General features: G+C 36.2%; 1 protein-coding gene across 2 annotated transcripts; it reads left to right on the top strand.

The window, feature by feature from the left end:
• Nucleotides 1-11,273: 11,273 nt before the first annotated feature.
• On the top strand, nt 11,274-14,130 carry LOC112274260 (dnaJ protein homolog). 2 transcript variants are annotated; one of them, XM_024503582.3, is made up of 7 exons: nt 11,274-11,708; nt 11,961-12,132; nt 12,278-12,419; nt 12,621-12,754; nt 12,923-13,065; nt 13,202-13,400; nt 13,564-14,130. In XM_024503582.3, the coding sequence occupies exons 1-7, from the start codon at nt 11,559-11,561 to the stop codon at nt 13,881-13,883; spliced, it is 1,260 nt and encodes a 419-aa protein (XP_024359350.1). In that variant the 5' UTR covers nt 11,274-11,558; the 3' UTR covers nt 13,884-14,130. The 2 variants fall into 2 exon arrangements, with proteins under 2 accessions (XP_024359350.1, XP_024359349.1); XM_024503581.3 differs by having other exon boundaries at nt 12,263-12,419.
• Nucleotides 14,131-15,788: the final 1,658 nt, after the last annotated feature.

Raw genomic sequence — 15,788 nt, 5'->3', positions numbered from 1 at the left:
ATGCCTTGGAAAAGTCAACACGATATAAGACTGGTGCAGAGACAAACGATGTCTTCAAGGCTTCAAATGCTGCTTCCGCTTCTTGATTCCATTGAAATTTATCTTTACTAGTCAAGCGTGTAAGTGGAGCTGCAACTCGTGAGAAATCTTTGATGAAGATCCGATAGTAATTGGCAAATCCCAAGAAACATTGGACATCTCTTACCGTCCTTGGAATCTTCCAATCCACGATTGTTTGGACTTTCTTAGAATCCATCATGAGACCATCATTTAAAATGATGTATCCTAAAAAGTCAACTTGAGTAGTGTGAAATACACACTTTTCCATCTTGGCGTACAATCCTGCATCTCTAAGTTTTTGTAATACTTGACGAACATGTATTTCATGTTCTTCGACGTTCTTGGAATAGATCAGGATATCGTCTAGATAGCAGACGACAAAATTGTCTAAGAATTCACGAAATACATCATTCATGAGATGTTGAAAAGCAGCTGGTGCATTCGTGAGTCCAAAGGGCATGACATTATATTCGAAATGTCCATACCTGGTTCGAAACGCAGTCTTCCATTCATCTCCTTCTTTGATCCATACCAGATTATATGCTCCTCTTAGATCTATTTTTGTATAGATCTTAGCTTGATTCAACTGGTCAAGGAGTCCTGATATCAAAGGTAATGGATACGTGTTCTTGATTGTGATCTTGTTGAGTCCTCGATAATCAACACACATTCGTAAAGATCCATCTTTTTTCTTTACGAATAGAATTGGAGCTCCTGCTGGAGATTTTGAATGGCGTATGAAATTCTTTGCAAAATTCTCGTCAATATATGTCTTGAGTTCAGCCATCTCATCTTGCGATAAACTGTAAATTGGTCCAAATGGTGGCTGAGTTCCTTCCTTGAGGTCGATTGAACAATCATATGGACGATGCTCAGGAAGAATATCTGCATTCTTTTTCTCAAAAACGTCTTGATACTCCTGATATTGACTTGGAATGCCACTTGAAGTCTTTACGTTTTCAGAAATAGGTGCAGCATAAATAGCAAAAGTTGATCCTTCTTTTGCTGCGTGTATAAATGCTTTTGCACCTATCAGTACGGGTTTTACTGTACTAGACTTATAATTTTTTACTTGGTTCGTAGAACTATTAATAACGCTTTTGGAAAAGTCAAGTTTATGCGAATTCCAATCTATTCGAAGGTTATATTTTTCTAGCCAGGATAAACCTAAAATAACTGGATTGGACGGGGATTTAATTATGTTAAAAGCTATGTAGCTATCATGACCGTCTATTGTTACTTTTATAGGATGAGTTTCATGAGTGACATCTCCCGAAGACAAGGGACGACCATCTATGACTTCTACATGTACTGGTTTAGGTTTCTGTACAAAGGGTATTTTACGACTTTTAACAAATTGTTCATCTAAAAAACATGCTGAGGCTCCCGAATCTAATAAAGCAGAGGTTTTGTAATTCTTAGGTCCTAAATATAAGTCTATTATAAAACAAGGAGAGGGTTCTGAGGAGAGGATAGGACCTTCATTAGGAATTGTACAAGGTTCCAGCTGCACGGTCCCTATTGTAGCTGGACGAATCCGTTTTCCGACATGTTGTCTTCTTTGACCGTCGTACCCCTCATTTTATAGTTGTGTCGTTTCTTTGGACAATGTTGAGCAGTGTGCTTAGGTTCTCCGCAATATAAACATAATCCTTCTTGACGACGACGAATCTTTTCTTGCTCAGTTAGAGATTTAAAACGTACCGCGTCAATTTGCATGTCTTCTACTTCCGAATGTACGTTTGGCAAAGATGTTGATGTTGCCATTGAGTAATAACGTTGAGGTTCCCGTGAATGATTCTCAGATCGAAATTCAAAAAGTCGATTATCACATTTTACCGCAAAATCGATTGCTTGACTCAAAGTTTGAGGATCAGATAAGTTGAGCATCAATTTCTTTACTTCGTATTGCAATCCATAAAAAAATTGACTGATGAGTGCAGCATCATCCCACTTGATGTCAATTGCAAGTTGTCAAAATTGTGAAGCATATACTGTTACTGAGCGATTTCCTTGTCGCAGAATTCGGATCTTATTTGTTGCAACACGAGTTGCATCGTGTTCACCATACATAGATCGAAACTCCGCCAAAAAAGCTTCCAAATTGTCCAATATTAGATTTCGTTGTTCAAAAAAAGACGAAAACCACGATAATGCAGAACCAGAAAGTAGAGTGCCAATAAACCTGACTTGTCATCCTGGAGTTGGATAGCTTTGCGGTTGAAGTTCAATTGCCAATTGTACTTGATTGATGAACCCTCGAAACTTTGATTTCGTACCATCAAATTTCTCAGGTAAGGCAATTCTTGGTTCTCTAGTGCTTATAGGGTGTTGTACAATTGGAGAAGGAACGTGATTTGTTGTAGATGTTGAAGCAGCTCCGATCATCTCTATATCTCCACTTTCTGCTATTCTTGTTCTTTCTTGTGTTGGTGAATTGAGTTGATGCATCGCAAGCATTAACTCCCTCATTTGCTCTTGCATTTGTGCCATTGCACTCTTCATTTCAACAAGCTCTGCCATAATGACACTAAGAAGAAAAATTTGTTTGATATTGCTCAAGACAAAAGAAAAGAAAGACTTGATAACAAAGAAGATACTAAGAACAATATCAGTTTAGAAGTGGGTAATCCGCAAACTTCTAATACGTTTATGTCTTGTCAAGAGAAAGGGGTAATCCACTCTTACTCAAGAAAAAACAAAGCTCTGATATTGTAAGTGTACTCTTGTCAATCTGTCAAGGACAAAGACTCGATGAGGAAAAATATACACCAAAAGGCTATCTCGATATAATAAGTCAAAATATAAACAAGTAGGTATATTAAAAGGAAACTGGAATGGCTATTGCCGCAAGACAAGAAACTAAAGACTCTTGAACTTAGACTAGAAGCAAGAAAGGAGTTGACAAGAGTGAAGAAGCCTTCACTCTTGTCTCTATATATACTATGTAACTAAGGGCTACGTGGCGACGTTCTATAGGACCTCCAATATGTGTTGACTTTGTAGGACACATGCCTTGACTTACAAGGCAAGTTTTTCTACGTGTGGGCCACATAGTTAGCTTGATCTTCAAGCTAACAACATGTGTGGCACATGGCCAACTTGTTGACCACGTTTCTAATCCAAAAAGTCAATTAAAGACACCTATGAAGTCAAAGCAGCATCTAGGAAGTTTCTAGGAAGCTTCTATATTAAATATTATACAATTAACTTACTTTTATCTACTTTTACTTACTTCTACCTATTTCTATATGTAATTATTAGCTTATATGATTATGGCCGTGACACATTTTGGATATAATAAGACTTTGGAGTTTATATCCACAGATTTTTTGTGGCCTCAAATGTGGAAGGCTATTAAAATTTTTTTGTAGACATGTGATATTTGTTCAAGTTCAAAAACTCCTCATTATTGACTTTATGGACTTTTCCAACTATTACCTATATCAAACCAACCATGGTCTTCTGTCTCTATGGATTTTATCATGGATCTTCCAACTTCAAGTTTATATGATTCCATATTCGTGATTATAGATCGTTTCACCAAGATGGCATATTTTGTACCATGTACAAAATTTATCACATGTGAAGGAATAGCTAAACTCTTCATTGATAACATCTATCACTATTATGGATTATCAAGGAATATTATATCAGACAAAGAAACATAGTTTTTATGAAGATTTTGGAAAAATCTTTTTAAGATATTCAAGATAGATTTAAAATTATCTTTGGCTTTCCACCCTCAAACTAATAGACAAACAGAATGGATAAATCAAGTTTTAGAACAATATTTGAGGTGTACCATCAGCTATGAACAAGATGATTGGACAACCCTTTTGTAATTGGTAGAGTTTGCTTATAAAAAATATGTACATTCTTCTACTCTATAAACATCTTTTTTTGCCAATTATGATTATCATCGATAATTTGACATTTTGGACTTTTCAAAAGTTGATAATCCTACAGCAAAAGATGTAAAAAATCGATTGCCAGAGGTACATGCAACAATAAACATACAATTAAAGGAAGCTCAAGAACGACAAAAGCTAATGTAGATGTCTATCGTAAGGAACAATTCCAATTCTACGTGGATGATAAGGTATGATTACTTTGTCATAATATTAAAACTATTCATCCATGTGACAAGCTAGATTATCATAGATTTGTATAATTTTCTATTTGTGAATAGATCAATCCAGTTGCTTATCGATTATTCCTATTAAAGTCTATAAAAATCCATCATGTATTCTATGTGGTTTTACTTGAGCTATATAAGACAATGAATATACAAGAAAGGAGACAAATACCACACTTCTAATAGAAATTAACAATAATAAAGAATTTGAAGTGGAAGAAGTCTTAGATTCAAGGTGGCACTAAAATAGGTTAGAATATCTAATACATTGGCATGGATATGACATTAATGAATGCACATGGGAGCCATCTAGGAATCTAGCAAATACATCAACCAAAGTTAAAGCTTTTCATCAACAACATCTATCAAAACCAAGATGAAAAGTTAAAAAATTCTTTGCTATAAAGCAAAACAAGCCCAATGGAAATTTTATTCTATCTTGTATTATTATTTCTTTGGATTTTTTAGTGCTTAGGAAATGAAGAACCAACAACTAGCAGATATAATTCAAGAGTTATTATTTGTTGAACTACCAAATGAGATATTACAACTATTATAAGCTTTGAGATGGCAAAATTGAGATGAAGATTTTCAAGAACGATATGTTCTTTCTCAAATAGATGGCAAGATACAACGCATTTGTTACTACAACCTTGGAAGGGACCTTCAATGTTTAATGATACTTTTGGAGGTAGAAACCACTCCTGATGGTATTACTAATGTTTTGTTTAAAAGAAGTTATGAAGGCCTCAATAATGATGAAATATCACAATAGTCTTCTTGCCCTAGTATGGAACATTATTGATGGTTGAAGGAACCTATCAACTACCTTCGAAGGAAAAAAAGATCAAAGTATGTGGCGAATACAATTTGGTACATCTTGGACTTCATCAGCATGTAATTACCACTTCTCGTGGAACTCGTCCCTAGAAAGAGGGAATAATACTACGAACATGCATATTTATTTTGATAATTATCTAGATAATAAGAATAGATAGAAATAAGTCAAAATAGATAAATATGATAATATCTTATGAAAAGCTTCCTAGAAGCTTCATAGATGTTGCTTTGCCTATATACATGTCTATAGGTGATTGATAGGTTGAAAACTTAGCCAACAAAGAGGCCACCTGTCGACATGTTGACCACTTGTAGTACAAGTTGGATATATGGCGCACACCTAAGAAACTTGCCTTATAAATTAGACATGTGTCCTACAAGTTGGACATATATTAGAGGTCGTATAGCATGTCACCACATATTTCTTAGTTAAATAATATATATAGAGACAAAAGTGAGGCCTTTCTCACTCTTATCGATTCTTTTTTAGGTTTTTAGTTTAGTTTCAAGAGTCTTGTGCTTTCTTGTCTTTGACAATAGCTATTCTAGTTCTTCTTTGAATATTTATACTTTCTTCTATTTTGTCATTTTTCTTTTGACTTAGATTCCACAACTTTATGTATCTTTTTCTAATTTGTGTCCTTCACACAGATAATATCATTACATCTATGTGGTATATACAATTGATAATTACTCTCAATCACATGTATAGTAATTGCATTCTACCCTTTTAAGCTTATGTCATTTATACGCCACAAATTCAAGGCCCCTATTAAAGTCTTGTTCAAGAACTGCTTGAATAACAAAGTTAGAAGTATCAATATCAAGCATATAAGAAAGGTTGGGATAATACAATTGTAATATTGAAGCAGTAATGAGTATCTTCTTCAATCTATCAAAGGCGCTTTGCTATTCTAGTTTTCATTCAAATAGAGCATCTTTCTCTAATAATCTTATTAATGAAGCAACAATATATGCAAATTATCAAACAAAATTGCGATAATATTCAAAAAGGCTTAAGAATGAGTAGACTTTAGAAGCATCTTTGGAGTTTGGCCAATCTTCCATTGCTTTCATCTTATCTTATTCTATGCGCATGTCTTCAAAAGATACTATATGCCCAAAAAAGATGATCTTTGACTTTTAAAGTTCATACTTTGATTGCTTGCAATAGAAATGACTATCTTGTAATTAATATAGTACTTCTTATAGGTATTGTTCATGTTTTTTAAAGGTTTTATTATAGACTAAGATATTATCAATGAAAAAAACTATATACTTATCTAAAAGATCTTGAAATAATTTATTCATATATCCTATGAAGAAGGCTAGAGTATTAGTGAGGCCAAAAGGTAAAATAAGCTATTTGAAATGTCCGCAATACATACAAAATGCCATTTTATATCCTCTTTTGCAATAGATGTCTGCTAATAGCCATTGTATAGGTCTAATTTGCTAAAGATGGTTGCACCTTATAGTTGGTCAAGAAGAACATCCATGTGTGGAAGTAGATATGCTTTCTTAACAATTTGCTTATTGAGGCCTTGATAATCAATGCAAAGCCAAAGTCCACCATCTTTTTTAGGTACAAAGAATACAAGTGCTCTCTATGCCAACATGCTTTTTTAAATAAGGTCCTCCTTCAAGAATTCTTCCAATGTCTTTTGCAACTCTTTAAATTCATTTGGTGCTAGACAATAAATTTGCTAACTTACTAATTTGGCTCTATGCAATAATTCTATTTAAAAGAAGGTACCTTAATCAAATAGCACACCACTATATAAGTTTGATTGTCTTTTCTAATACTAAGACAAGATTTGAAACCACCATATATATTGGTTGCTTATTATATAATTGCTTCTCTATAAAAATCATTCCTACAAGTAATCATTTGGTTGCAGATTATTTTGTTACCTTACTTGATACAAAGGCACAAAAAATTATCTTACATCCATTGTCTTTGAAAGAGATTATTCTTGTTAGCTAATCAACTTACCCATTTTCAACCTCTAACTATGGCATACCAAAGATAACATCATATCTAAGTTTTATTACCTTGAACTTCTTTCTCAAGGCATAGGTGTCATTCAACCTCAAGATTTTTTCTACAAATGTCTTATTTAATATGATTTCTTAGTCATCAGTTAAGTATATACTTCTTCCTTTGATCACCTTGGTTTTGATTCCAAGTTAGTCAACAATCTCAATCAAGATGTAATTGATGGACTGAAATTAATGGACTGAAATTCTTCACATTGATCGACTAAAATTGATTCCTAACTTTGGTCTCAAATTCTTCTTAGTTACAAAATCTACCTTGAGTTCTATAGTTTTGAGCTTGATGTTGCTACCAAATGACTGCCGCACCTTTCAAATAGTTAGTTGTATATATAATTCCTCGAATGGTACTTACCTTAGATACTTGGAGATATTGTCGCATGATGAAGAGCTATTGGCATATATCTTCTTATCTTGAAGTTCTAGAATATGTTTCGAGCTTGCTTAATTTCAATCTAACAAATATCAACTTCTTTGTCTTATAAGCTTCTATTTTTCCTTACAAAGTAGCTATTTGGTATAGGAAGTATTGTATCTGAGCCTCCATTTGGGATGGCTCCACCATATCTTCCATGCTGTAATTTTCTTGCTAAACTTTGCAACCATAACGTGCTCTATCCTTCTAATTGATTTCTTAAAAGTATGTCGTGGTAGCCCCAAAATAATAATTGATATGACTACAACAATAAATCTTTAACTAGACAATGGCTATTATTGTATTATCAAAGAACAGACTAATATTTGCTTTGATACCAATGAAATAGAATTGAATTCTCTTAAAGATCTAATTCCCTTCTAATCTAAAGCAATATAAATTCTATCACAAAGTAAGACAAATTGGATAAGAACTAAACATAATAGAACATAAAAACCAAAATTAAGTAAAAAAAAATAGAATAAAAAATACAAATCAAACTTTATTAAGAGAAAGGAACTAAAACCATATATAGCTGAATGTCCAAAATGGCTTTGATTAGTCCTATTTTTTTTTTTTTATCCACCTATCTTAGATAATAAATTTTCTAGAATGTCCTTAATAATAGACTTCACCACAATAACTGCCTTATTAGAAGATTTTAAAGATGGATCCCACTTAAATAAGTATCTTTTTAGAATGTTCTAAAGATGGGCCCTATTTAGATAATTGCCTTTAATTTGTTTAGGATGTTCTATAGTAGGCCCCACATATACCACCAATTTGGCCTCAATTCTAAAAACTTTTCAAAAATAGTACCAATTATCTATCTCTATGCATCAATAATATAATTATTTTGTCCATGCTCTATTACAATTTGTCTAGAATTTTATTAGAGTTGATCTTGGATTTAGGATTTTATTAAAACTTTATTAGGATTTCATTAAGATTTGATTTAGGATTTACTTAAAGTCTATTAGAATTTCAATTAAGATTTGATTAAGATTCATTAAAATTCTAATTAGGATAAAATTAAAATTTAATTAAGATTCATTTAAAATTTTTATTTTTAATATTTTAAAGATTCTTTGTTATTTTTTAAAAAAAATTATTTATTATATTTCTTTTAGATTATTATTATTTTTTTAAAAGATTAATTTTATATTTCTTTATAATTTCATGTTTTTTTAAAAAAATTAATTTACGATTTTTTGTGGTTTTTTTATAACTTCTTTTAAATTTATTTTAAATTGATTAAAATTTGATTAAGATTATTAAGGTTTACTTGAAGTTTATTAAATATTCTATTAGACTTGTTAGGATTGTTGTTGCATTTGTACTTACCTTCTACAACTAAATGCCTAGTGCATTTTTAAACAAGAACATACATAATATAATATTATGGCCTTATAACTATGGATTGACACTTTGAACTATTAGCAAACATTGTATGTCACTATTTGCTGCCACTTGTCACCGTAGATCCTTCTTATTTTTCTTGCAACTTGTACCAAATCCTTATGTCACACTGCCTTGCAGAAAAGGCAAATACCTAGCATTAAATATCCTTGCAATAAGAGGCACTGCACCAAAATCCTATATCATGATATGCTTACACTACAAGCTCCTACAATCGAAGCTCTAATGCCACAACTTGCATATATTAGATCCCAAAGGCACCTTGCATCTTTCTCTTTGATATTATCTTTTATGATAAGTCATTGATATTATCTTTTATGATAAGTCATTGATATTATCTTTTAATCCTCATTAAAATTATTTAATAAAGTCTTTTTCATTTCAATCCATGGTACAAGCAAGGTTTTGGAATTTAATTATGTAAATGGTGGCTAAACGTTATCATTGTTATACAGATAGAAGTTTGATATTGGCTACCATTTTTTGATCATTTTTTAAAAATAAAGCTATAAATATTTTTAAGAATAAATTTAGATTATAGAAGAATTTTAAATTATTTTCTATCAAATATACAAACTAAAAGAGAATATTTCTAGATAGAATTAGGCTTATAAAATTTTCTTGATTAAATCTATTAGGATATTAAGAAGGATGCAATCTTAAATAAAGCTTGATTTGTTATAAAAATCCTTGAAATTTTGATCTTGTTCAATTATACTTCTTTAGTATTGATCCTTTTTTCTCTCATATTTATAGTAGAAAGACTTCTAAGATTGAATTGTGAAGTTGATCTAATTATTTTTTAAAATTGCATTATTTGTTGACATAGGCATTAAATTTCATTTTTTATTTCTTAATAGGCATAGGAATAGTAATTCTAAAGTTGATGTTTATAAAATGTATAATTTCTATTCTGAGAATGTTGACAAATTAATAAAAATTTACAATAGTTATAATTCTATTCTTATTTTTGTAAAGTATAGCATTCTTAATTTTTTCTTTGATCTTTGTAACAAACAACTTTTACAAATCCACTAATTAAATTAGAATATGGTAACTCACTAGCTCTAATATAAAAAGAAAATTTCTACAAAGAAAGATAGTATATTTTCTTTAAAGAAAGAATTAATGTTAGAAAATAAATAATGTTAATTTAAGAGTGGGTAGTTTGCAACTTTTATAATCCAAAAAAAAGAAATGGAGTAATCTACTTACTTCTAAAATAAAATAAAAATATTGAATTAGCATTCTTGATAAATTGTCAAGGACATGAATCACAAATATTAATATTGATAAGGAGTGTGGATGTCGTATGGTAACATGAGTAACACCATATATATATATATATATATATATATCTGTAAATGTATGTATAATTGTTTTTAAATGAAGGTGAACTTCACAAAAATTTAGTTGCTACCACAATAGCTCATCTTTGGTATTATGCAACAACAAAGATTATTGTCACATACTTCACATATCACACAATTCAAATCTGATTTCCAGATACTTCAATAATAATTCAGCTATAAATCAAAGATATAATAATGGAATCTATCTCAAAATCGAGAAGATTGAAAATTTAACATTAAACAACAACAACAACAACAACAACAATAGGCTGATTTGAAGTAATGACACGTCACATACACATTCATCATACGCTTTTCGATCCTTCCATCACACATACGGTACGATAGAGTACCGTATCCTACACACTCGCACGAGAAATCGTACCCACGAGGGAAAGTAATATCCGATACCGTCGGCGAATATCCCGGGTTTCAATTGTCTTCACGAAACGACGAAAGAAGCGGTGTGAACGCGGCAGCGGTCCGCAACGAAACCAACTTGGTCGCCACAGTGTGAACGCAAAATCCGTTCGTAATCAAACCAAAGCTGCAGAACGTATTGAAACTCGATTGAGGAAGCTTCTTAGTGGGAATTGGAGAATAGGACCGACTGGAGCGGTGACACCTGTCCGAGGGCGGGCGGAGTGTAAGTGGGACCCATGCGGGCTTCTAGGGTGTTCGTCTGCTTCTTGGGTATGCAAGCGGTGACCCTCCGATGAGGCCATCAGGGACGGTGAGGATACGTCGACGGCCTCGAGTTGCGAGAATGGAGAAAGGTGAAGGAACCCTTTCAGCAGTTAGAGGAGACAAATCGTGGCCGTTGGCGAGGGAACCAGTTGGGGGATGGACGGTGGAAGGGGAGCGTCTGGATGCTTCTGGGAGTCTGGAATTCAGGGGAAGGGAAGGGCAGGGAAGAGAAGGGGCTGGAAGGCCCCAGAAGACGCGCAGTGCTGAAAAAGGTATGGAACGGTGAATCTTTGCCAATCTTGTTAGGGTGCTGCTCCTCTCGCTCTCTCGCGCGCTCTCTTCCTCACACTCTCTCGCTCACTCAATTCAGTCTTACTTCGTCTTCAGGAACATCGGCCTTATTGACTTCGTTGAACGAACGCTTCACCTGTGACCTTGAGAGAAAGCTACCCCCCAGTGCTGCATTTTGTATTTTGAGGAGGAGGAGGAGTATTTTTACAAGGAGGATACAGAGGGGTTGTGCGTGACGTGAAAGGGTTGTGGAAGAGTTTTTGAGTTTTGGTATTGGTTGTGTAACGTATCAGCAGTCATGTTCGGGCGTATGCCGAAGAAGAGTGATAACACGAAGTATTATGATGTTCTCGGGGTGTCGAAAAGCGCATCGCAGGATGAGCTGAAGAGAGCATATAGGAAAGCGGCAATCAAGAATCACCCGGACAAGGGTGGAGATCCCGAGAAGGTGGGGGCCGAGCATTTTGGTTGCTGCACCTTGACCGTGCGCTTCCTCGTTTTGGCTCGATTTCGGGCGTCGTCTCATTCTCTTGTTCATTTTCATTTTTTTCTTCTGAAGAAGCAGGATTGACCTTCAACTTTTACGACTGCCGTGGGCGATCTCATTGAGATACAATTTATGAGTGGCAACTTCAAAATTAATGTTTTTGATGCTGAATTCCTGGAGCTACTGCTGACTTAATGGTTGATGCTCTTGCAGTTCAAGGAGCTTTCCCAGGCATATGAGGTTTTGAGTGATCCCGAGAAGCGTGACTTGTATGATCAGTATGGGGAGGATGCCCTGAAGGAGGGGATGGGCGGAGGCGGTGGCGGACACAATCCATTTGATATCTTTGAGTCGTTCTTTGGCGGAGGCGGTAGTCCATTTGGAGGTATGCGTCTAAGCCCCCATGACCTGAGTCAGGCGCACATGTCTCAGAGGTTCTAATACCGCTAGCCCACACCGTGTCACGTTAATGTTAAAATCTAAGTTGAATTGGAATGATTGCCCTGACTTGGCAGATGCGCACTTTGCAGGTGGCAGTGGCAGGGGCAGCCGGCGACAGAGAAGAGGTGAAGATGTTGTTCACCCTTTGAAGGTCTCCTTGGAAGAACTTTACAATGGCACATCAAAGAAACTGTCATTGTCGAGGAACATTATTTGCTCAAAGTGCAAAGGGTAAAGCTCGTTGCTGTGCATCTCGTTACAGATTATGTCTTAATTGGAACATTCAACGTAAGGTTCATTTCAGTATCAAGAAAAATTCCCGCTTTTCTTGTTATCCCGTGTCACTTGGGATACGTCAACCCATTAGATACTAGGTCTTGGTGGTTTCTAAGAGTTTCTCACTGTACCCGAACTGCTTCTCGGAATTTGCAGGAAAGGTTCCAAATCCGGTGCATCCAGTCGGTGTGCAGGATGTCAAGGTTCAGGTGTGAAGGTCTCAGTGCGTCAGCTCGGCCCTGGTATGATACAGCAGATGCAACACGTCTGCCCCGATTGTAAAGGATCTGGTAAGCATGACTTTTTCCAACCTCCAACCTCCAGACATTTTATTCTCTCTTTCGTTCTTTATCCGTCTCTTTCATAAATAAAAGATATGGTTCCTTGTGGTGATTGGCGCATTGCCCGTGACGTTTTGAGCTTTAGGAGTCAACTAATTTAGTTCATCGCGATTGTAGGCGAAACAATTGTTGAAAAGGATAGGTGCGGACAATGCAAGGGACAAAAGGTTGTGCAGGATAAGAAATTGTTGGAAGTGCATGTCGAGAAAGGAATGGCGCATGGGCAGAAAATTACTTTCCAAGGCGAAGCTGATGAAGCGGTATGTTCTAGCAATTGTATAACGCGCATCTGCATTTGGTGCGGCACTTGTGGACGGTTCTGCTAGATGTTCTCCTACATGTTTGCTGCATGAAACAATCTCATCTAACGCTCTTTAAATCTTATTATTTGTACAGCCTGACACGATCACAGGCGACATCGTCTTTGTCTTGCAATTGAAAGAGCATCCTAAATTTAAAAGAAAAGGCGATGATTTGTTTGTGGAGCACAGTTTGAGCCTAACCGAAGCTCTGTGCGGTTTCCAATTCCCCCTTACACATCTTGACGGACGACAGCTTCTAATAAAGTCCACCCCTGGAGAGATTATTAAACCAGGTATTGTATATGCTCGTTATCATCTAGAGTTCATTGCCTTTTTCTATTTTCTACTTTCTCTGTATTTATGTTAACTACAGTTACTGATAAGTCGCTAGCAAGGGTGATTTGCTGAGGAAGTACCGGTAACAAACTTGATTGTTGTGTCTTGGTGCCTTCGCAGGTCAATTTAAGGCTATTAATGACGAGGGTATGCCACATTATCAAAGACCATTCATGAAAGGCAGGTTGTACCTACATTTCTCAGTTGATGTCCCTGAATCCGGTTCTTTGTCGCTCGAGCAAATCAAGGCTCTAGAGGAAGTACTTCCGCCGAGACCGACTAACCAGTTGACAGACATGGAATTGGACGAATGTGAAGAAACCACACTTCATGATGTTAATATCGATGAGGAAATGAGGAGGAAGCAGACCCATGCCCAGGAAGCCTATGAAGAGGACGAGGAATCATCAGGTCCTCGTACTCAATGTGCACAACAATAGAATCTGTATACTTGATAGAGGCGCTGAGCTAACTTTAGAGATGGAGGTCATGGTTAATTAAGATTACTCTACTCAATTTTCCAATCCATGTCCTTCGTTAAAATTAGATGGTAGGGTGATGGATTAAGAAGGTGATGGTTTTGAAATTTGTAGGATGGCTATAAGATTAGTTGACAACGATACTGCTCATTGAGCGTTGCTGATCCTAATGATGGAAATACGAATACATTTCAGATTATTCTCCCAATTGTTCCGAATCCTGCCGTTTCTCTGGATGTCACCCTACATTACTTTTGGTTTCGTTGCTGCGGCGATTAATTGCACTGGAGCACGATTCACAGTTCTTGCGGGCCATTTGTGATTTTAGCAGTTACTCGTGGAAGGAAACCATATGAAGTAGAACAGTGTTTTCTTTTTTCTTTTGACTTGTGTGCCTTCTCGTTGTCAGTCTCTTTTTGCCTCACCCCTGAAGATTTGATAAGGTGTGGTTGCACGCGAAAGGACAATTCAGCATTTTCAAAGGCTACCGTCCACTGTTACTGAACTTCGGAAAATACTCAACAAAGAGCGATTATAGTCGAAGGTCGCGAGTGCCCCACATATCTTGCAGGGAAGTCGATTTCATGTTTCTCAACCAGCTTTCAAGGAAGAATGGCTCGTGGACTACTTGAGGGTGGTAGAAGATTAGAAAGTTGTATAATAACTTCGTTCCGACTCTCGAATCCATCTTGAAAGTGAACTTACATCTTGCCACGTACATGGCATCGTCCTCGCACGGTGGTGTACTCAGATCTGGTCAAAGTCCGCAAGTACTGAAAACCTAAAAGTCACCTACACACTACTCAGAATCTGTGCCCATTGCGTCATTGTGAGTCTGATTTTCTTTGTTGCTAGGATCAAAGTTGCTAGGATCAAGCTGAGAAATCTATTCCCTGAAATTGTCCAGCATGCAGTTCAAGTGCAAAGTTCTTAACCCCTTGGATTCTGCACGAAGCCTTCACATTGTCAACAACAACCTCAACTCCACTTTACTTTCAAAATCCGTGCTCTTCTCAATGGCTGTCAATCATATGAACTCCTCCTCTCCCAATACTACACATGTACTTGGAGTTGGTTCCAAGTTATTATGCACTGAGAGTGTGGAGTCCAATGTGGATCGTAAGCGGTACTTTCAGAAGCTCACCAACATCCAAGCATCGCAACAGATACATCCCAGATATTGCAAGGCCAGTGGGACGATGAGCGAAAAACGAGAAATTCGAGAGACTATTTCAAGGGATATCTGCATCTATCACAGACCTTCTTCTTCTTCAACCAATTTTCCAACCGGTAGTTCCAAACTCGTGTGTGGAGATATTTACTTTACGCCGCCGCCAAGTCTACGATCGATCGATTGCACAAAATATGACTCCGTTGTTGCATCGATTCTGCCTCCCACTCCCGCCCGAGTAGGGATGATGCCCCCACAAGCATGAATCGCGAACCGAGAGGGTCCACTCGCTTATTCTGTCCGATAATAACGAATATCATCCAATTTTCGACGATGATTTCAGGATGAACAGACTGACCAGTCAGCATTGGCATTGTTTGGACCACAATTAAGACGGCAAGGCACGATCGCCACCGTCCATCTCGGCCCGATGAAGGCCGGAATGGCGGTGTGAAAGAGGATCTAGTCACAAAATTAGGGTTGATGTTGTCTTCTTGTTGTTTTTGTTGTTGTTGTTGTTATTATTATTTCTTCAATTGTTATTATTATTATTATTATTCTCTCCGTGTGGTAGCGCTACCAGAGCAGCTGTCCTCGCGCGAGGATTGCTTCTTTTGGGCGCTGCACAACACACGGTCAACGCCCATGGTGTGTGGGGCGCGTTGATGCCTCAACTCCGTCGTGGTTTCATTGAA

The sequence above is a fragment of the Physcomitrium patens genome, chromosome 21, assembly GCF_059467195.1.
Source record: "Physcomitrium patens ecotype Gransden chromosome 21, ASM5946719v1, whole genome shotgun sequence".
Taxonomy (NCBI): Eukaryota; Viridiplantae; Streptophyta; class Bryopsida; order Funariales; family Funariaceae; genus Physcomitrium; species Physcomitrium patens.
Note: the sequence above shows the minus strand (reverse complement) of the source record. Positions and strands in the feature narration are given on the sequence as shown.